This window comes from Heterodontus francisci, chromosome 12, assembly GCF_036365525.1.
Source record: "Heterodontus francisci isolate sHetFra1 chromosome 12, sHetFra1.hap1, whole genome shotgun sequence".
Classification (NCBI taxonomy): Eukaryota; Metazoa; Chordata; class Chondrichthyes; order Heterodontiformes; family Heterodontidae; genus Heterodontus; species Heterodontus francisci.
The window spans coordinates 93,256,449-93,278,603 of record NC_090382.1 but is presented as its reverse complement, the minus strand read 5'-3'; the positions used below and the strand labels follow the sequence as shown (position 1 = coordinate 93,278,603).

General features: G+C 41.4%; 1 protein-coding gene across 17 annotated transcripts in view; it reads left to right on the top strand.

Moving 5' to 3' along the window:
- The window catches only part of LOC137375999 (teneurin-2-like), an 812,476-nt gene that overhangs the window by 529,481 nt on the left and 260,840 nt on the right, over window positions 1–22,155 (top strand). For 16 of the 17 annotated variants that reach the window (XM_068043888.1, XM_068043886.1, XM_068043879.1 and 13 more), the window contains one exon: window positions 11,365–11,599. In XM_068043888.1, the coding sequence (XP_067899989.1) occupies window positions 11,365–11,599 (235 nt within the window). Of the gene's footprint in view, window positions 1–11,364; window positions 11,600–22,155 lie in introns of those variants that run through there. The other variant, XM_068043885.1, reaches the window with a different exon arrangement.

Here is a 22,155-nt window from a genome sequence, read left to right as displayed (position 1 = left end):
AAATTCACAAAACAAATTATAATATTAACTTCAGAACTCAGCTTTGTCTTTTGCATACATACATAATTATGCAATATATAACACTAGCAGAGACCTGCAAAACATTTGTGGTCAAATTAGCATCTCTATTGAAACGGTACTTCTTTAAATAAGGATTTGTAGTTATTCTTTCACCAAAGACTTTAACAGAATCAAAACTTCTCACTCTGGAAAAAGCTACATAAAGCCGTCTATGTGTAAAACAGGCCTCGGAATATAAATACAGATTTTGTCAAGAGTCTGGCCTGGTGTAATATGAAAGTCTAATTGGAACTGTTTTCTCCTGAGTTGAAAAGGCAGGTCAACATCTAACGGGCTCAATATTATTCGAGGAATAAACTTTCAATTTCCCTGAAATCGGCCTGTTATAATTTCAGCATCTATCATCAAAGAAAACAGCTTCATAACTACCAATCTTGTTCCAAATCTTGTTTTGGTTTCAAGTTTCGTAGCAACATATTAGCAACTGCTCCTTCCTTGAGTCTATGTTTGTGCGGTGGCATGCCCATTGGAGTTAGACTGTGTAGAAACTCTGGAGGGTATAGACTGTTATAATCTTCTTCATCTGTAGAATAAGCGCTGATGTATTCTTTTAATTGACCTGACAGCTTTTCTGAAACTTATTCAATCACATCTAGTGAATCTTCATTTTTAGCACAAAGAAAAGCTTTCAGATTATAAGTTGTCTGCACCATTTTGCCACACTTAACCAATTCCATCATCTCATCCACCCCTCCCATTGTCAACCCCTCCCTCTCATGCCATCCCCATCCCGCTCTTGCCATCTCCATCCCTCCCATCAATCCCACCCCGTCCCTCATGGAAACACCCTCTCCATCCAGGGTAACTTTGTTGTTGGTCTCCCCTTACCTTCCACTGTTTTTGTTCTCCACCAACAAGCCCCACCCGCCACCACCACCAGCCATCGGCAGCCGCAAGTGCGCCACATGCCCCAGTCCTCCACGTGCCCCATGTGCCTCCACCTGCACCAGGCACCATCCACCAACCACCAAATAAACCCACTAACAAATGCGCCCCTTAAACTGACCAATCGAAACAGTCCGGACAGACAAAAACTGGGTATATTATTATAGATTAAGTACTACAGCTCCGAGAGGTTGTGAGCCCATAACACAAAATAGTACGTAATTTGCTGCTAAGTTTGAAGCCAATCATTCCTCTCTACTGAACCTCCCCGTCTTAAGTCATGGAGACAGCTGACTTGCTCACAATACTGTCCTATACCATCTGGCACTGTGAAAGAGCAGCCCCTGATTGCATTGTAGTCTGCTTGTTTGCCTTTTTTGTTTTGGAGGAGTTGCTTCTCCACGCACCTGGTTTCCCCTTGAAGGCATAGGAACAGGAGTAGGCTATTTAGCCGCTCAAGTCTTTTCCACCATTCAGTGAGATCATGGCTGATGTGCAACCTAACTCCATATTACCTGCCTTTGTCCCATATCTTTTAATATCTTTGGAGAATAAAAATCTATCAATCTCAAATTTAAAATTAACAACTGACCTACCTTCAGCTGCCATCTGAAGAAGAGAGTTTCCTAATTTCGCTCCTAAAAGGTCTGGTTAAAATGTTTAGACTATGCCCCCTAGTCCTAGACTCCCCGACCAGCAGAAATAGTTTATCTCTATCTGCCCTATCAGTTCTCTTTAATATATTGAAAACTTTGCAAATCACCCCTTAGTCTTCTAATTTCCAGGGAATACAACCCTAGTTTGTGTAATCTCTCCTTGTAATTTAATCTTTGGACTCCAGGTATCATTCACTTAAATTTATGCTGCACTCTCTCCAAGACTAATATATCCTTCCTAAGATGTGGTGCCCAGGAATTTACTGATGGCAGATTGGGGATATAAATCCACATCCTGACATTCTATTTTGGGAGATGGGGCAAGAGAGAAAGAAGTCCACTTTTGACAGGGCTGAAATCTTTTTAATTTGCAAGAGCACAGTTATTGCATGGAACCATGTACACCATTTATAGTCTCCTAGTGCCTTCCTGACAAGACCTTTCAATATCTTTGATAAATTGAGTGAATACACTTGTCAGATAATGCTCCTCAAGAAATCTAAAAAGGAAAATGTGACTATATCTTGTTCCTTCAAATTAAACTGTGATCAGTTTCTAAATTCATTTTCGGCATTGTTGTTCATTATTGAGTTCAGAAGGTTAAAAAATTTGGCAATCAGATGCAAGAATCAACTTACTTAAAATGCTTTAGAAGTTTATTGACAGCCCTGAACAACAACAAACCAGATTCTTGCCCAAGTCTTCAGCATTAACTGTTCTGGGAACATCCAGCTCAACAAAACTTGGAGCAGGTCCAGTAGTACCAATAAATCACACTCAACTGAATTGTTCTGCTGCAGATTTCTCCTTAGAATTCATTGGCGCATCTCCAAATGTATCTCCAATGTGAGTCGGCAATATAAGATTTGAGATTCTGCTCCAGATTGGAGCAAATATTTTCCAAATATCTGAGGTTGCATTTAGTTTGTTTTTAAACCAAGACATGAATCTCATGTGAAACTGATCGAAACCCATATCTTTCCTGTTAGCTTCAAGATGGGAAAGACAAGTGTTAGATGTTTCAATATATTAATTGTGAAGACAAAAATTATAATTTAAAAAAGTAGTTTGAAAAAAGGTTCTTCAAATGTCTGATTTAGCCAGTGGACTGATGATGAGCTGTAATAACCAAAAAGGGTCCAGGATCAATCTTAGGCAGATTTTAGTTGTTAAGTGTGCTGTAATCTGTTGCCAAATTGGGAAGGGCGAAAATATGCCCGGAATCCCTATTCCTGGAGTTCTCATGATAACAGATAATGTTCTAAAGAGCCAAATATGAGTAGTTGGATTTGATCCACGAAAAAAGGGGAGAGGATTATTGGAGTTTAATAGGGTTTTGCATTCCTAAAAATTTTTATGTAGTGATGTTGGACCTATGGACAGAACCTATACATTAGGGAATGGTGCCAAGGAAAGTTTCAGCTAATGGGTCCCTAGAAATGAAATTTTTGAATCTCTGTCCCCACCCCCACTCCCAACAAAATAAATCCGACACCTATCTTTTCAAAAATAGTTTACATTTCTGGAAAAAAATTTAAATAATCATTATTTTAAAATGACATTTATGCCTTTTGTTCCATTATTCCTCAGCACGGGACAGTACACCTACTGGTGATATTCTGTGATTTGTTTATCTTTTCTGACATGGTTCCTGCTCTATTTTATGCTATTTAACCAACACACACATCACGTTTATTGATAGTGCTGTTGCTGCCGATAATAATAATCTTGATGCTGTGGCTTTGTTTTCTAATTTACTTCTTTTATTGTGATATTTTTCTTCTATTGTCATCTAACTTATCATATACTCTGGCTTTTGAAATGTCAAGTGAGTCAATAGCTAGACTGATGACCGCAGGGAGGCTCTTCAGCGTTTCGTTGATCGTGCCATGTACATAAACCAGTTTATCATATCAGGCCATAAAAATAGTGTTCACAAAAAGATGACGATGGTGCCAACACATTCAATCATAGGATATTACACTGCAGGCTTTGAGCCCTTAATCTCTCACATGGGAGTTTCCATTTTTGGCTATGCAATTGTAGAGTCACAGTGAGTTAAGGCCATGAACTTTCTTCTTTATTCCTCCCTCCAAAACAGAAGGGAAGAGAAGAAAATCCAATCGCAAGTCATGCAGAGGACATGCAGATGTAACTCCAAATAGTTAGTAACTGTAACATTGACAGAGGCCTGAGACAAGACCTTCTTGTCTTGGGAAGTCAAAAAGGGAAAGAGGAATTTTCTCTCTCTTTCCCCACCTCCCTATACCCCCCACCCACCCCATCCCCAGCTCCCCAAGTCTCAAAGAACAAAGAACAGTACAGCACAGGAACAGGCCATTCAGCCCTCCAAGCCTGCGCCGATCTTGATGCCTGCCTAAACTAAAACCTTCTGCACTTCCCGGGACCGTATCCCTCTATTCCCATCCTATTCATGTATTTGTCAAGATGCCTCTTAAACGTCGCTATCGTACTTGCTTCCACCACCTCCCCCGGCAGCAAGTTCCAGGCACTCACCACCCTCTGTGTAAATAACTTGCCTCTAAACTTTGCCCCTCTCACCTTAAACCTATGTCCCCTAGTAACTGACTCTTCCACCCTGGGAAAAAGCTTCTAACTATCCACTCTGTCCATGCCGCTCATAACTTTGTAAACCTCTTTTAAGTCTCAACTCAGTATCGAGTGAGTCTGATGTCTAATTGCTAACAATTCATCACCTTTCTCAACCAGGGAAGTTGAGAAATGCACAGCAGAGGGTGCTCGTCTGCAATTACACATCAGAGTACATTGGGGTGGAAATTGCACATTATTGTGCCAAACATGGGAAAAAAATTACCAATTTTGCAAAGCTATGTCATGCATCCCCAAGGATGCCTGTAATATGTTCAACGTTGTATTGGCATTGGGCGATTCCAGGCCTCTGCATCAGCTGCCTACAACTGCATTCGGAACCTATTGAGAGGCCTAACACCAACTTTAAAATTCTTCAGGTAAATTGGGCAGCTCCTAGCATTGCAGGCATGGGGACTGCTTTACACAGCTTTTTCCAGACATGGAAGCAGTCAGCAAGTGCCTGCCACCGAAAAGCAATAGTGCTCCTCCTGGCTCCACACACACTCATGATGGCTGCTGTTGGATGCCCCTATCGCCCTATCGTCTTTCCCTTCCACCCTTGTACTGATCCGAGCTGCTGCCAACGAAGATCAGTCATGCACTTCTTGTCTAAATGGGCCCATTTCTACTCCATTATTGGTGAAAGTAGGATGGATTTATTCTCAGGCCTGCAAGTGTACGACGCTGACATTGGATTTCCAAAACAGAAAAGACTTATTTTTGAGGCAACGACAATAACAGCGATAGCTTGCATTTCTATCAGACTATGTAGAAAAACTTCCCAAAGCACTTCATAGGGGCATCATCAGATCTAAATGTATGTTGAACCATAGGAGATATTAAGATGGTTGACTCGAACCTTTAGTTAAAGGGTTTTACATAAGAACAGAAGAAATAGGAGCAGGAGTAGACCATTTGGCTCTTTGAGCCTACTCTTCCAATCATCAAGATCATGGCTGATCTTCTACCTCAACTCCTCCTTCCCACATTATCCCTTCCCTTAAGGAAGGCCTTGAAGGAGGAGAAGGAGTTTGAGCGACAGAGTGGCTGAAGGTGGAAATTCCAGACTGTTGGGGGCTAGGTAGCTGAAGATATAGCTGAGAATGGTGGGGAAAAGGGAGGGAAGATGCTCAAAAGGTCTGAGTCGAACGAACAGAGAATAGACAGGTGAGGGAAGAGGTTGGTTGTATGGCTGGAGGAGGTTACAGAGATAGGGAGGGGTGAGGCCATGAATTGATTTAATCATGAAGATAAGAATTTTAAATTGAACAATTTACCACCTTCTCTCACTTTGATAAGCACAAAACAATTAACTCAAAAAAATTAAAGCAACAAAAAGCAATTAGTGAATGCTGATAATTTCCTCAGGGAACAAGCTGGGAGGGGCTACTGGCTCCAAGACACTGGCAATCAAAAAAGCGTAATCCCCAAAGCACCCTGGGTTAATGACCAGAGCTCTGAACATTGTCAGGCTCAATAAATTCTCAAGTTATTATCATTTCTACAAATTATATTATTTGTACAATTAAACAGAATATTGCAACCTATAATAAAAGCATTAAACCATTCATTCACTTTTTTTTGGCAAATATCCAACGACAATTATAAGTACATAAGAATCTGTAGAATAGAAAGGGTTCACTAATATTTTATGCTGATTTTTGGTGAATTAATTAAATTCACTCACAGGCAAGTCATTTGCTAAACAAAAATTGCTTAGAACCAGCAGAGATTCTCTCGATGGATGGGTACATCCACTATGGCACTGTCAGATGCAATATTATCCTGTGGATGGATTCTACTGAATACTGCAGTGACTGGTGCATTATGTTGGCGGGTCTGCCCTCTAGATAAATATTGTATCCAATGGGGTACCCGTGGGTATAAACTGAAAGAATAGTTTAAAAATACTGGGAAACTGCTGCAATATTGATTGATCTCAAAGTCTGATGTGATGTGAAGTGCCGTGCGATTATGCAATTTTCTGCAGTGTGCAGTGTGGTAACAGTGGGACTGTCAGTGACAATAGTTCCGTACTGCACAAATACTTTCAGAATAGCCATTCCTGTTTTTAAATATGCCGCATAATTTTGCATCCCTCCCTATCAAATGCATCAATTTCTGAATAGCACCAATGTTACCTTTTGATTTCTTCCATCAACTGTAAGGCCTTGTCATTTCTCTGAGTAATTACGAGCCCCAACTTTAAGACACAAAGAATTTTGACTGCTACTTCAGGGCAATACTGACAGAATGCTGCATTGTCAGAGATACCAGCCTTTGGATAAGATGATAAACTGAGGTCCTACCTACCTATTCAGGCGTATGTAAAGAATTCTGTATTATTATGTGGAGAGCAGAGAGTTCACACAGTGGCCAGGTCAACAATTGTCCCTCACCAAAATAAATTAAAATTAACTGGTCAAAAATCTCATTATGTTTCTGGGACCTTGTGCATAAATTGATGGCCTTCATAGCAAAATTGATTATACTACAGAAGTAATGCAATGCCTGTGTAGCATTTTGGATGTTCTGAATAAATACAAGTTCTTTATCTCCTGGAAGTCCAGACAAATTTGACTGTAATAAAACTCTTTGTCTATTATTCTTTCATGGGATATGGGTGTCGCTGACAAGGCCAGCATTTGTTATCCATCCCTAATTGCCCTTGCCAACTGACCGGCTTGTTTTCAGAGGGCAGTTAAGAGTCAACCACATTGCTGTGGGTCTGGAGTCACATGTAGGCCAGACCAGGTAAGGATGGCAGAATACCTTCTCTAAAGGGCATTAGTGAACTAGATGGGTTTTTATGAAAATTGATGATAATTTCAGGGCACCATTACTGAGACTAGCTTTCAATTCCAGATTTTTATTAATTAATTGAATTTAAATTGCACCATCTGCCATGGTGGGATTTGAACCCATGTCCACAGGGCATTAGCCTGGACCTCTGGATTACTAGTTCAGTGACATTACTACTACACCACCTCTGGTGATATAGTCACCATATCTAATGCATTTTTTAAAAAGCCACTTAATTGCTAAACAATAATCATTTACCAATCAGTTAGCCATGAACTTAAAACTACTGAAATGTTCAGTACCTGGGCTTTGTTTACTCTGGGTGCCGGAGATGTATTGAGTGCATTGGGGAAGCAATTCAAATTCATTAAACTGGAAAAAAAAAAGCCTTTTAAATAAAATTTGTTTTTTGGAGATGGAGGTTGAAGGGCTTCATGGCAAATAAGACATTTTCAGTGTATTTTTTGAATGATCTACTGTTGACCACTTTGAGTGGCTGCCAAGTGCTGCATTTAAGCAAGATGGAGCCATCAGAAACAGCAGAAAAGAAGATGAGATTGTTTTCCATGTCATTTGATGCTGCATGCTGAGTACACTCTTTGTGCTATTGTGCATCCAAACTCCAATTCCTGCAATATCTTATGAAGGTTTATCAGCTCAATTTTTCTTTTAAAAAAAAGCCATTTAAAAAGTGCAGTGCATGAATTGTTATTTTATTATCATTTCCTGTGCTTGCGTCTGGTTCTGAAACCCATCAAATCAGTCAAGTGAGCTGACCCAGTGAAGGATTGGCCCATCACATTCCAGCTGCAAGAACATGTTCAGAGCTAAGATGCTGATTATGGGATAGATCTTGAAATATCAAGGTTTTTGTTAACTATTTGATTTGTTTCATTTTTTGCTGCTTGGTATTTTCTTGTTCAGATTCTATCAATCCCTTTCATAAATAGATGAACAGTTGTGCTGGGAATCTGAGGAGGACGGGGCAGGGGAGTTTCTGTTTGCATTTTCCCCACAATTTCCTTCCCCAATTCACGCCATAAAGTAATTCCAGCTTGGATCTAAAGCACACTTCCTCTATATTGCCTTGTCAACATGCCAGTCTAGCAAAGCTCATCATGTTTACAGCAAGTGGCATGTTGACACCTGCTGGAATTTGTGCCTATGGTGACAAAAACGCTAGCTAAGTGACTCAAATTGTGCCGCCCTCTATGAGCTGCTGCACTTTATAAAAAATCCTTTGAAACTCAAAGCAGCAAAACTCAGTGGTGCATGGAGGACTCATTGTAAGGCCTATGGAAATTTTGATTGTGTTTTATTTTGCTTCTGCTATTTATTGTATCTATCGCACTGTAGTTGACAAGTACAAGTGACTGCAATCTGGGTCCTGCAGTTATTACTTGAGAATTATCACAAAATTTGCAGATGAGAGAAATCCATTGGAACCTCACAGTGCATTTTGCTACTTCTAAATGGCCCTTGCGATGCTTGCTTAAAACAAAATGGTCCTTTAGAAGTAAAAGGATAGACTATTTGAAGAAAAAAGCTAAAAGTTATCCCCTTCCCCAAGTCAATTCAATCAGTAAGTGTAACTGTTAGTCCATCGACCTGAACTATAAATTTCCCATTGTAAGTAATGGATAGATGCCACCTCAAATACTGAGAGACACCAATGTACAAATATTTTCCTGTATAACATTTGATAATTAAGATGAACAGTATTTCACTTCAATATTAATACTTATATATACCAAGAGAGTGTGGAAAAATGGTGCACTGACACAAAAGTCCGAGTGTATCAAGCCTGTGTCCTCAGTACCTTGCTCTATGGCAGCGAGGCCTGGACAACGTATGTCAGCCAAGAGCGACGTCTCAATTCATTCCATCTTCGCTGCCTCCGGAGAATACTTGGCATCAGGTGGCAGGACCGTATCTCCAACACAGAAGTCCTCGAGGCGGCCAACATCCCTAGCTTATACACACTACTGAGTCAGCGGCGCTTGAGATGGCTTGGCCATGTGAGCCGCATGGAAGATGGCAGGATCCCCAAAGACACATTGTACAGCGAGCTCGCCACTGTTATCAGACCCACCGACCGTCCATGTCTCCGCTTTAAAGACGTCTGCAAACGCGACATGAAGTTCTGTGACATTGATCACAAGTCGTGGGAGTCAGTTGCCAACGATCGCCAGAGCCATAAAGGCGGGGCTAAAGTGTGGCGAGTCGAAGAGACTTAGCAGTTGGCAGGAAAAAAGACAGAAGCGCAAGGAGAGCCAACTGTGTAACAGCCCCGACAAACAAATTTTTCTGCAGCACCTGTGGAAGAGTCTGTCACTCTAGAATTGGCCTTTATAGCCACTCCAGGCGCTGCTGCACAAACCAGTGACCACCTCCAGGCACTTACCCATTGTCTCTCGAGACAAGGAGGCCAAAGAAGATATACCATATATTCAATAACTTTGTAGCAACAATATTATCAAAGATAAAGAAGTAATTTGTTCTTTACTCTTGTCATGAAGACACCTCCTGCCAAGAATGAGGCATATTAATTTAGTCATGTGAAACATTAATTTTAAACTTTTGCTGAACTGAAGAGATTAATTGGTTAAAGAGATCAGCAGTGGCTGGAAAAATTTACATACTAAGAGACGGTTGCCTGGAGAGACAATAGAATGGTTTCCTGATCCAATTAATCCAAATGGATTTTGATTACCAGACAATGAATGTGGAACAAGCCAGCATTCCATCCCACCACCCCCCTCTCCCCACCCTACGCCGGCCCACTGCAGGTGTCTACTAAGATGAGAGGAATCCACAAAAATGCAGGGGAATTTGTTTAAAAATTGACTAACATGACTAACCTGCTGGCCCAGATTTGGTTTTGAACTGCTCACAGAACAGTTTGTGTCAGATTGCAACTGAACTTGGAAGAAGAGAGCCTCTCTCCTGGCTAGCTCTCTCTCGCTCTCTCATGAATCTCTGGATCCACTAAAGTCACTTAAACCTCAAGAGAGAAAAGACTCCTACATTGAAACAAGTTTTGAAGCGTTCACTGGGCCCCAACGAAACGGCAAGACTTAGCGGCAATCAAAGACTCTACATCAAACTCAAAGGACTGGAAATAAATCCCAGTTATTGCCTCAAACATTTCCCCTTTATTCTTTCTACTTTTCTGTCTCTATCTGCATGTGTGTTTATCACGCATGCATGCTAGTGTGGTCGTGTCATGTATTCATAGTCGTTAACCGAATTAGAGTTTAAGGTTAATAAACTTCCACCTTTCTTGTTTAAATCTAAGAAAACCTGTCTCGGTGATTTCTTTGCCTTACAACTGGAAAGCAGGGAACAAGAATTCACTAGGGGGGAGCTAAAACACGGAGCTAAAAATTAAACCCTGTTACGGGTAAACCAGGCAAAGGCTGAGAGGGAACCCCTAGATCTCTTTCTCACTGGTCCTAACACTCTGTACCAGTGTTGAGAGACAATGCTATTTGGTACAATTGAGTATTATTCCCTATTCTGTACTGGTCTTCTGGTGTGTTGGCAGTATCTAGAATGAATGGGGCAGTATACTCTAATTAAAACTATTCAAAAGGCTCACTACAGTATCTTTGTTGCATTTTCTTCAGAATCTACTTATTACCCTGACGCCTACCTCAGCTTGTTAAGTACAAGCAGGTCTCCTCATTAACCCAATTGTTACTTCACTGTGTGCAGTCCACACAATTTAATTTGAGTACCCTTTAGATTTCCATGCTGTAAAATCAACTGCTATAGAAATTTCAGGCAAACATTTACTTGGAGGATAAAGGACACCACGGAGTTTGTTACAAGTCAGTAACACATGAAGGGGTTCTGACGATGGCATAAACCACAGGTGTGAAGCTCAAGCAGTTTATCAACGTCACCTGAACCCCTGAGATATGGAACTACCTTGAAACAAACTCCTAAATAGGCTATTATTTATGACGTAGATAAAAAGATAAATGCCTAGTAGTGGAAAAAGAACCAGCATAGCAAAGTTGAACAGCAAGTACCCAGATGTGGGAAACAAAAAATGAATGAATGCAGCAGGGCTGTGATTACATGTCTTGTACTGCAATGCTGTGAAGGTTTGACTAAATTACAGAACAACAAGATTTCACTATATATAATATAAACAGTTAATAGAAAGATGTGTGAAACCTGTGGTAATAAGATGGCATTTACCCCCATTAGAATGTCAACATGTTTATAAAACATTTTTTTTTATCTTGCCCCCTTACCTTGATGAAAGAACAGTGTGTATAACAGCATGTCGATCATTGTGCTCTTCCCTTCTCTGCAGGTCCTCCAAACCATCACAGCCAGTCCACTCTCCGGCCTCCTCTTCCACCACCTCACAACCAGACGCTCTCACACCACCACTCGTCTGCCAATTCCCTCAACAGAAACTCTTTGACAAACAGAAGGAACCAGATTCATGCCCCTTCTGTTGCACCCAATGAGCTGCCTACCACACCGGAGTCTGTTCAGCTGCAGGACAGCTGGGTTCTGAACAGCAACGTGCCACTCGAGACAAGGTATTGTAAAAGATGGTTTATTCTGATCTTACACTGGTTTGACTTATCAGATTTTATTGCACCTGATAACTTCTCAATCTGTTATCCAAGCCATTTTGCCGAACCATTGTAGGACCTCCTGCAATGCCATGTCTTCTGCCTGCTGACTCAGATCAGAAACTTGCTCTGTGGGAAATGAGCTTCCTTTTTAAGTTTGTTCCAATTTTATTTTTTAACATGGGCCAGTATGTGTTTAATAGTTAGCACACTGAATGTAATCAATCCACATGGCTGACAACTTTAACCGAGAGGCTTCCCACTCAAGTGTGCCAAATTGTTTAAGATAACCCACTGTTTGTGGTTAATCTAGGAGTACAGTCAACCATCAGCTTAATTTTCCTCATGGCATGTTCCCTAGCTCAACACATCATCAAGAACTTCAGGAGGCAGAACTCCATGCAGCTCTGCTCAGACATGTATGTAGAGTGCTGCTCACTAGCTTCCCATCAGCACTTTGATTTTTAATGAATAATGGAGTACCAGAGTTTGTTCCTAACTTCTTTGGCAAGGCTTCACACTAGCCGCCTTTCATACTACTGCCCACTTCCGCCCATACAAGTGTGAAATCAACTCTGCCTTTGTTAACACATTTCTCAGTTTTATAATGCACTTTAGCTTTTGGGCTGCACCCAAGGTGAGAGATTTCAAATTGAGCCCCAATATCCCAGCAATAAATAATATAAATAATCGATAGGTGAACAGCCAGAAAGAAGTGCCTGATTTTTGTGGCATATTTCTGTGTTTGACTGTTTTAGAGGTTGAGAAATATATCTGGAGGTGGCAGCACATTTTGGAAAATCAATCTACTTAATATAGCTTCTCTTTATTTTAATGTTGGGTTGTTGAGTTAATGAACAACTAGGACAATGATTTCGAAACTGTTGCTTGTTTATTCTTCTGAATTCTGTTGAATTCCTCCCGGATGTAATTCTGAAATATCTTGGAAAATAAGTTCATGTTATATAAAAAAACAAAACTGTTAAGATTGAACTACGTCAGATAAATATTGCAAGCAGGAGCAATGAGTTTGTGTCCTAGTACCACAGCGATCAATCTCTGTACAGTGTTGCTGTGGGGAATTGAACAATACAGTTTTCACAGATGTCGGCTCATGACAGCACTTTTCCACTGATTGTGCTTCAATCAGTTGGATTCTCATCCTGGTTGCATTGCTTCAGTTCAGATTGGTTTTCTCAGTAGGAAAAGAGAATTCACTGGGGAAAGCCATTGCCACTTGCAAGAAAAGAAAATAAATTTTGTTGCTGGGAAAAAAAGGTGCATTTGAGCTCTGCATGACACTATATTACCAGTAAGTACCAGCGACATCCTCATTTAAGGCATTGGGGGCTGCTCAACACTTGTTAGGATGGCCTTGCTGAGTGAGTGGCCATTTGTAAGCATAGGAATTCTTCAGATAAGGCTCTGGAGAGACTGTGCAGCAATAACCAATTGAAATGATAAATCGCACACTGCCACATTTAAAATACATCTTGTAAACTGAGGTATTCTGGTGCTTTACTGACACCAACAGTGGGCAGAAGTCAGCTTTCAGGCAGTGGCTTATCTTGATCTCTTAAAATAGGTCAGTTTTCTTCCACATTTTTTAACATTTTGTTTCCTTTCTTCTGGTGTGTAAAGCACATTCAAATCATTTGTTTTATTTTCTAAAAACAGAAGCCATGTCATTGGACTGGTAGTGAGCACATGTGTTATGCTCAGGGAAGGGGCGGAAAGTGGCTTATCCTCCCCCACAGAGAGGGACAGAAAAAACACACACAATGCATTCCTGATCTCAGTTAAAGCCATCTTGGCTGAGTAAAAGGACGACAACAAGCAAAGGTGGGGTGCTTCCCTGAAGAGGGAGACTGACTAATGGTTAAACTGAATTACATCGAGTCTACAGCACAGAAACAGGCCATTCGTCCCAACCGGTCCATGCCGGCATTTATGTTCCACACGAGCCTCCTCCCACCCGTCTTCATGTAACACTACCAGCATATCCATCTATTCCTTTCTCCCTCATATTCTTATCAAGATTCCCCTTAAATGCATCTATACTATTTGCCTCAACTATTCATTATGGTAGTGAGTTCTACATTTTTACCAATCCTTGGGTAATGAAGTTTTTGCTGAATTCCTGAATAAGTAGCAGAAGAATTTATAGGGCGGGTCACTGGATGCTTCTCTCTTGAGCATCGCTGGCCAAATGCCATTGGCAGAGTTCTGTAAGCAGGGCATGTTTCTATCAAGGGAAGGGTGGCCTGAAGAGACAGCAGGAAAAAAAAGGATGAAAAGAAAAGAGCCTTTAATGACTCACAATGGGATCATTCAGTGTGGCTTTTATTTTAAGGTGGGCAATGCCAACTCAAATTGATGTGCGAACAATTAGGGTAGTATTGAAAATGTCATCTCTTTTCAATGATGCTTTTAAAAGATTGATGTTGTAACTGGAATGAATGTTTTAAAGTAGTTTGGCTTGCACAATTTGGCTGTTTGTAGTAAGACATCACTTGTGTGAGAGGTCATGGTGATCAGAGATTCCATATAAAACTTGATCTGTGCTGAATAAATCAACTTTCTGTAGCCTGTTGCCAGTTGAATATTAATAAAGTAAAGCTTTGTACCACATGTTCACACAATACAACAGTGCCTCATGTAGTAGAGATTGTTTATGATTACCTTTCCAGTAGCCTAATCTTGTAAAGCTTACACAATACTCTCTGATATACTACACTTCAATGTAACTTCCATCGATTGATAATGGTTCAGTGTCTAATAGGGTTACTGCATAAAACCGCCCTCTCTGAGATACACCCTCCCTTTAGCTAATGTAAATTAATACCTTTTGACCTACCTACTCATCATCTTTATTAGCCCAATCATGCACCCACCATGAGTCTGTAGCTCCATTTAAGTGGCAATCTAAATATGTTCAGTTATTTTCTTGTTGTGGCATTGAGCTGGACTTTTAACATGCAAAAATATGTGGGTTGGGTCAAAATTTTAAAAATCTCAGATTTGACCCCAACCCACCTCCTTCTGGGTTTTCTTTGTATTCATGGGATGGTGGGCATTGTTGGCAAGGCCAGCATTTATTGTTCATCCCAAATTTTCCCTTGAGAAGGTGGTGGTGTGCTGTCTTTTTGAACCACTGCCATCTGTGTGGTGTACCTTCAGTGCTGTGATGCTTTTTTGCAGAAGTTTGCTGCAACTGAGTGGCTTGCTGGACCATTTAGAGAGCAGTTAGAAGTAATCTACATTGCTGTGGGTCAGGAGTCACATATAGCCCAGACAAGGATGGCAGATTTCCTTTTCGAATGGAGATTAGTGAACCATGTGGGTTTTTTGCAACACTTCAGTTGTTTTCATGGTCACTGTTACTAGCTTTTTATTCCAGATTTATTTAACTGAATTTGAACTCCCCAGCTACCATGGTGGAATTTGAATTTGGGTCTCCAAATCTGAGTATTATTAGGCCAGTAACATAACTATAATGCCACCATTCCCAGCTCCCAGTTTAACAGACGCAGAACAAGGGCTGGGCAGCCAACTCGCTCCCAGGAGGCTGGTTAGCAATTTAAATATTTTATTGAAGCTGGTGGCTTCTGATTTAATCTGCTTTACAGTTTTAACTGGGCCTGTCAGGTTTCCTTGGTCCTGCAAAACTCAGCAGCTGAAGAGAGGCAATAACAGCTTTGGGGAGAAGGTAAGTGACTTTACAGCACACATTGTGGGGTAGGAGGAGCATGACGCAACCTCCTGGCCCTTCAGGTGCCCTCCCCATCAAACTACCACCAGGATCAGACCCCTTGGGATCAGTCACAATGGCCAGGATTTTATCCGGGTAACAGGGGTCTTGACCACTGGCAAAAGCATGGGTAAGAGCCCCACTATGCCTCCTCTCGGGAAGGCCTGTCGTATCAAGTACCAATTAAGCACTTAAGTGGACAGCAGTGGGCCTTCCCCGGAATCAAGGACCCCGGCAGTGCACGTCTGCTGAAAGCTGTCTGCCTCTCTTTCACTGGGCAGCACCACTGCGGAGACGGAGGAATTTTATGTTCTCCTCTGCGTTGGGTTTGGAGGTGGGGAGAGCATACCATCAGGTGGGATAGTGATGGGGTGGGGCTGGGGGACCTTACCACCTTCTTGCCTCCACACAAATAAAGTCCAGAGCGGGGAAGGCCTGTGTACGGCCATCCTGCTCCACTGCCAATTGAGGCACTTCAGTGGGTAATTAATGCCCAATTAAGCACCTCATCCCTCCGAATCAGCCCAGAGTGGGTGAGCCTGTTGCCACACCGAGGCCCTGGACGGAGGCCACAGGTAAGTCTCAGCGGGAGGGGTTTCACTGGGTGGGAGTCATGAGGAAGGAAGGTATAGGGGAGTCAGCAGCAAGGACAAGGCGTGGCTCTCAGTGTGGACCCCACTTCCCGATGCCGAGTCCCTCGTTCAGGCACTAAGGGCCTTTTAACAAGGGTTTCCCACCCGCTCCCCACCACTGGAGCTGTCAAATAACCCGCACGGGTTTGCTTGGCATACTCCCGGTGTGGCAACAGGCTTGCCTACAGTGGGGCTGATTCGGAGGGATGAGGCGCTTAATTGGGCATTAATTACCCACTTAAGTGCCTCAATTGGCAGTGGGGCGGGATGGCCGTGCACAGGCCTTCCCCACCCCGGACTTCATTTGTGTGGAGGCAAGAAGGTGGTAAGGACCCCCAGCCCCAACCCATCACCATCCCACCTGATGGTATGCTCCCCCCACCTGCAAACCCAATGTAGGGGAGAACATAAAATTCCTCCTCTTGCCCCTGAGATCAAGGATTGGGGATTGGGAATCAGACCTCCTCGGGATAGCTCGGGAGGGACCCCGCCACCTTCCCGCCTTTGCCAATATTAAGTCCGGGATGGGAAGGCCTGTGAACAGTGTCAAGTATATGGCACACTTCTAAGGCTTGTGTCAAACTTCAGGTGGATAAATGTGACTCGTTTACCATGGTGCCATCTAAACAGATATTTGTGCAGTTACAAGCTCTGTAAGAGCATGCTTTTCATGTTGAAATTGAAGCTAGTCATTTGTCTAGTGGGAAAGTTAAAAACAAGCCATAAACAAGTCAGAGCACAGGGATATAGCATTTTGAAGCATCAATAGCATAGCAGTAGTAGTACACAAGTTCAGTCCTCGTGCTGGCAAGACTTATTGCAGTGGGGAACTGCCAAGCAGATGCCAGGTGCTATTGCACAGAGGGAGAGAAGTTTGAAGAAAGAACCAATTAGCTCAGAGGGCCTTTTTAAAAGCCCTGGGAGAAAATTACCAGCTCATTTTCTGAGTGCTAGATTGTGCATGGCCCACAAATACTGGAGGAAAAATTGTAGGAATTCAAAACCCTTACAAATAAGAAAAAATTAAACTTCAAAAAGCAGTATCTTAGCTCATAATCACATTTGCCCAAAGAACCTTTCTGCATGCATGGTGCTCATTCTCTTTGTGCAATCCTACTGCTACTCTTATCTGGAATAGGCAGGAATGTCAAGTAGAATTTGAATAGATCTTGAATTAAGTGAATTCAAACAGTCCCAATTCCATTTGACCTACTGCTTCAAAAGCTCACCCCTAAAGAGGTTGAGTCAGAGCAGAAACTTATAAGTCATAAAATTGAGCAACAATTCAGCTCCCAGTCTGTTAAATCTAGTTGCCTGATCGTAACATGTTTTTCTTGTTCAACACTGAAAAGGTGATGATATGCAGCTCATGCATAGCTTGAAACCTGTAAAAGGCTAAATACACTACAATCAGAAACCACATATGCAAAGATAGATATGACCACTGCAGTGTCAAATCCAGATAAAATTATTTCTGATGTACATGAAGAATTCCAATAGGCCAGTCAAATCCCATTTGACAGAATTACAATGGAACAGATCTTTCCTATTCAATCCCATTTGCACAGAATTTCACTGTACCAAGCTTCTTCTCATGCAGTCCCATTTTACAGAGTTCCAGTCACCACTAGACCTTTCCCATTTCTTCCTTTTCCACAGAACATATGAGTGAAGTACAACACTTATGTTCACCAGTTATCTGGTTTATGGCCCTACAATAATTAACTGGCAGCTTTAATCCAGAGCCAGGAAAACATCGTAATCACTGCAAAATTCAGATTTTTGTTAATTTTTGTTGCTGTTTTTGTCTAGATTCTGAATTGCTGAATTAATGATCAAACAGTCTGTGGGGCAAATATTTGCAAATTGGCAGTTTTTATCTGCAGTTTACAAAAATCCTTCCTGATCTGAGCATAACATTTCTTGGCAAACTAGTTATGCCTTTATTAGGATTCAGCTGTATCCAAAAAGCCTTTTTGTTGTTTTTGCTCTCTCTGAATCTAATACCCATGTGCATCTGTTGACAGCTTAAAGATATTCTTGGCATACCTTTGAAGTTAGGTTTGATGGTCCCTCCATTTTTTTTAAACTGAGAAATTTTAAGCTGCTTGGCAGATATATCCAGTTTCATATTTGTGTTACCATGCTTTCACATTGATTTTTCCCCACAAAATTGAGTCTGACTCAGCTAAGGGATCAGGTCTGAGGAAACACCCGTTTATACCAGTTAATTCATTACTGCTCTGAGAAGCTGAGTATTTTTAGCACGGATCAATGACTGATATCGTAACTCAAATATGGTACCTGACAGCATGGCCCTGCGACAGTTGGGTCAAGCCTCACTAATATGATTCCATTTCCTGTCTATCTGTAGGATGTGGATTACTTTCCTAGCCAAAGTTTAACTGTTTTTGTTTTTTTAAAAAAAACAGAAGAAAAATGTTTTAAATCTTCCAGGAATCTGCATCAGAATGCAGCTTATGTTCATTAAGAAATGACTGCTGATTTGTAGTGAAGCTACTGATGTAAATGGGACAGAATTATTGGATTAGGTTTTTGGTTTACAGTGAATCTCCCAACGCTGATTAGTACAATCAAGTTAAAAGCAGAGGAATATCCCGTGTATTATTGCCTCAATTTTCAATTCTCATCTTTGCTTTCAAATCCCTCCATGCCTCAACTCTACCTTTCTCTGTAATCTCCTCCAGCGCCACAACTCTCCAAGATATCTGAGCTCATCTAATTTTGGTCTCTTGGGCATCCCTAATTTGAATCACTTCGCCATCAGCTGCCAAGGCTCTAAGTTCTGGAAATTCCTCCTGACACCTCTCTGCCTCGCTACCTTGCTTTCCTCCTTTAAGGCATTCCTCAAAACCTAACTCTTTGACCAAGCTTTTGGTCATTTGCCTTAGTATCTCCTTATGTGGCTCAGTGTCTTATTTTGTTTCATAACGCTCCTGTGAAGTATTTTGGGACTCCATACATAGGATTACATAGGATATATGGCACAGAAATAGACTATTCGGCCCACCCAGAGAAAAGCGACTTAGCCTGTTCATCCTTTCCTGATATGTATACCCATACATTTCTGGTATCATCCTTGTAAATCTCTGCACCTTCTCCAGAGCCTCTCTATCCTTTTTATACGATGACGACCAGAACTGCATGCAGTACTCTAAGTGTGGTCTGACCGAGGTTCAATACATGTTTAGCATAACTTCCCTACTTTTCAACTCTATCCCTCTAGAAATAAAAGCTAGTGCTTGGTTTGCTTTTTTTAATGGTCTTGCTGACCTGTCGTGCAACATTTGGTGATTGGTGTATTTGTACTTCAAGATCCATTTGTTCCTCTACCCCACCTAGATTTGCACCTTCCAAGTAATAAGGGATCGCCCTATTATTCCCACCAAAATGAATTACCTCACATTTACCTGTGTTGAACTTCATTTTCCAGTTAATTGCCCATTCTGCAAGTTTATTAATGTCCTCCTGTAATTTGTTGCAGTGCTCCTCAGTTTATTTTTATAATGTTAAAGGGACATTTTAGATGCTATATAAAGATGAGCTGTTGTTGTTGTTTTACTTCCAAAATTCAATCAAAATGTATTTTAAGGGTTGCTCTTCAGAGCCCTACATGGTCACTGTTTACTGAACGTAACAGTACAGCATGAATACTCCACTAATATCATATACAGTGATTCCTTTGGAATGACCCTACTTCTTTATGTGGTGATAGTTTGTTCAGTTTATTTATTGGTCCATCCAAGTGATCTTTTAGAGTTTTTTTTCTGTCACCCTCAAGTTTTTACAAATACTAACCATTCTGTCACCAACAACACTAGAATTAGTGGTATCACTTCTTTAAAGAGAAAATAATTTGTCTGCTCCAGGAACAGCAAGACATGGCATGCACTAAAAATCAAGCCAGGAAAACATTTAAATGAAATGAGGTGCTGGACCTGCTTCGATTCAAATGTGAGAGGCGCCTATATTCTTTTGTCCAAGTTCCTCCCCTCTACACTACAAGGATAACTTATCTTCAGGTGTATATCCACAGATAGGGGCAGCCGTCCAATGTCTGAACTAAGGCCCATACGTGGGAACCCAGACAACTTGTTAGCTGTCCAACAGACTGTACGAGCATGGTTGGGAGAGGAGCATAACAGGTGACTTCCAAGTAGCATCGCCGGTAGTGATCAGGACTGGGAATCCTGACTGATATTCCTCCCTCCCTAGCCCAAAGATAATGCAGCCAATTCTTGCACTTCTAGTGTTCTCCTGAATGGATCAGTTAACTCATCTGAGACACGGGTCAAACCCAAGATCTGCCTGATCTGTAAGCTCAGTATCACAACATTACTGAGAAGCTTTATAAATATTATTTTAACTTTACTTCATTTAAGTTTTCCACAATATAAGTTTGTATAGAAAGTGGTTGAAACAATGGTGTCATTCGATACCCCTCACTGTTACAAAATTCAGCAACAGGTGGATTTCTCACAATTGAGTTCACTGAATCAACGCACACGCCCTCCAAGGTCCGCACGAGAATTTTAAAAAATCTTGTCAGAAAATTAAAGCTGTGATTGTGCGTGCATGGGCTTACAATTTGCGAGCTGCTGACACATGAACAGGATCAGAAAGTAACTGGCAGGTCAGTCAGCATCTATAAAAATAAATACTAGGTTATGACACTCAATAGAACACAATAGAAGTTTACAGCACAGCAGGAGACTATTCAGCTCATTCTGCCTCAATCGGCTTTTTGCCAGAACAATTGAAAACTAATACCACTGCCCTGAGCCCTCCACATTGTACTTTTCTCTGCTTGAATTTTCCCTTAAAATTATCAATGGTCTCTGCCTCAACCGCTCCGGAGAGCAAAGCTATCCACACTCCAACAACTGTCTGTGTAAAGAAATTTCTCTTTACTCATTTTCTTAATGCCACTTTTAAACTGATGAGATCTTGTCACTGACTCCTGAACCAAAGGTAATAGTCTTTTCCTATTCACTCTGCCAAAGCATTTCATTATTTCAAAACTCTCGAGAAAATTTGTTCTTAGCCTTCTCTGTTCCAGTGGAAGTAGTCCCAGTATCTCAAGTCTTTCCTCCCTGACACCATTCTGCTCAACCAATGCTAAATGTTCTCTGTGGCTTTAATGTCTTTGCTATAGCAAGATGCAGTCAGAACTCTAGCTGTAGCCGAACTGGTGTTTCACATATATTCATTGCTTCTTTACTTATCTATTCTATGCACTATTAGAAAACCCAAAACTCGATTGGCCTTTGATTATGGCTTTATCTACCTGCACTCATGCTTGCAAAGACTGATGTGTCTAAATCCCAAGGTCTTTGTATTCAGCCTTTGGGCATGTACCATTCATCAGAAGTGATAAAGAATACACATCCTCGTAACTCATCTTTTCTTTTTACATTTGCTGACTAATCGGCTGTGGGGGTGATGGAACCAGTACAGGCTGGACGGGTTGCACCTGAACAGAACCTGAGTTCCTTGCGGGACGTTTTGCTAGTGCTATTGGGGAGTGTTTAAACTAGTTTGGTAGGGGGATGGGTACCTGATGGTGGACTCAGTTGGGACAAAATGAGAAATGAAAATGGAAGCTCGAAAATTAATGGATGAGTCTGGAAGGCAGAGGAAACAAAGGTGAGAACATTTTTTAAAAAGAGTTTGGCAGTGCTCAACAGTATCTACTTCAATGCAAGTTGTATAGCAAATAAAGCAGATGAACTGAGATAGACACGTGGCAGTATGATATCATAGCTATTCCAGACACTTGGCTTAAGGAGGAACAGGAATGGCAGCTCAATGTTCCTGGTTACAAGGTTTTCAGATGCGATAGGGAGGGGGATAAGAAAGAAGGGAGATTGGCAACTTTGAACAAGGAAACAATTACAGCTGTGAGGAGGGATGACACATTGGAAGGTTCATCAAAAGAGGCTGTATGGATCGAGCTAAGGAACATAAAATGGGCAATCACACTTCTGGGAGTGTACTATAGACCCCCAAACAATCAGAGGGAGATAGAAGAGCAGATAATGTAATGGCCAAGTAATATTAAAAAGACAAGCCTTAAGGCTTTGTGCCTTAACGCGTGGAGCATTCGCAATAAAGTA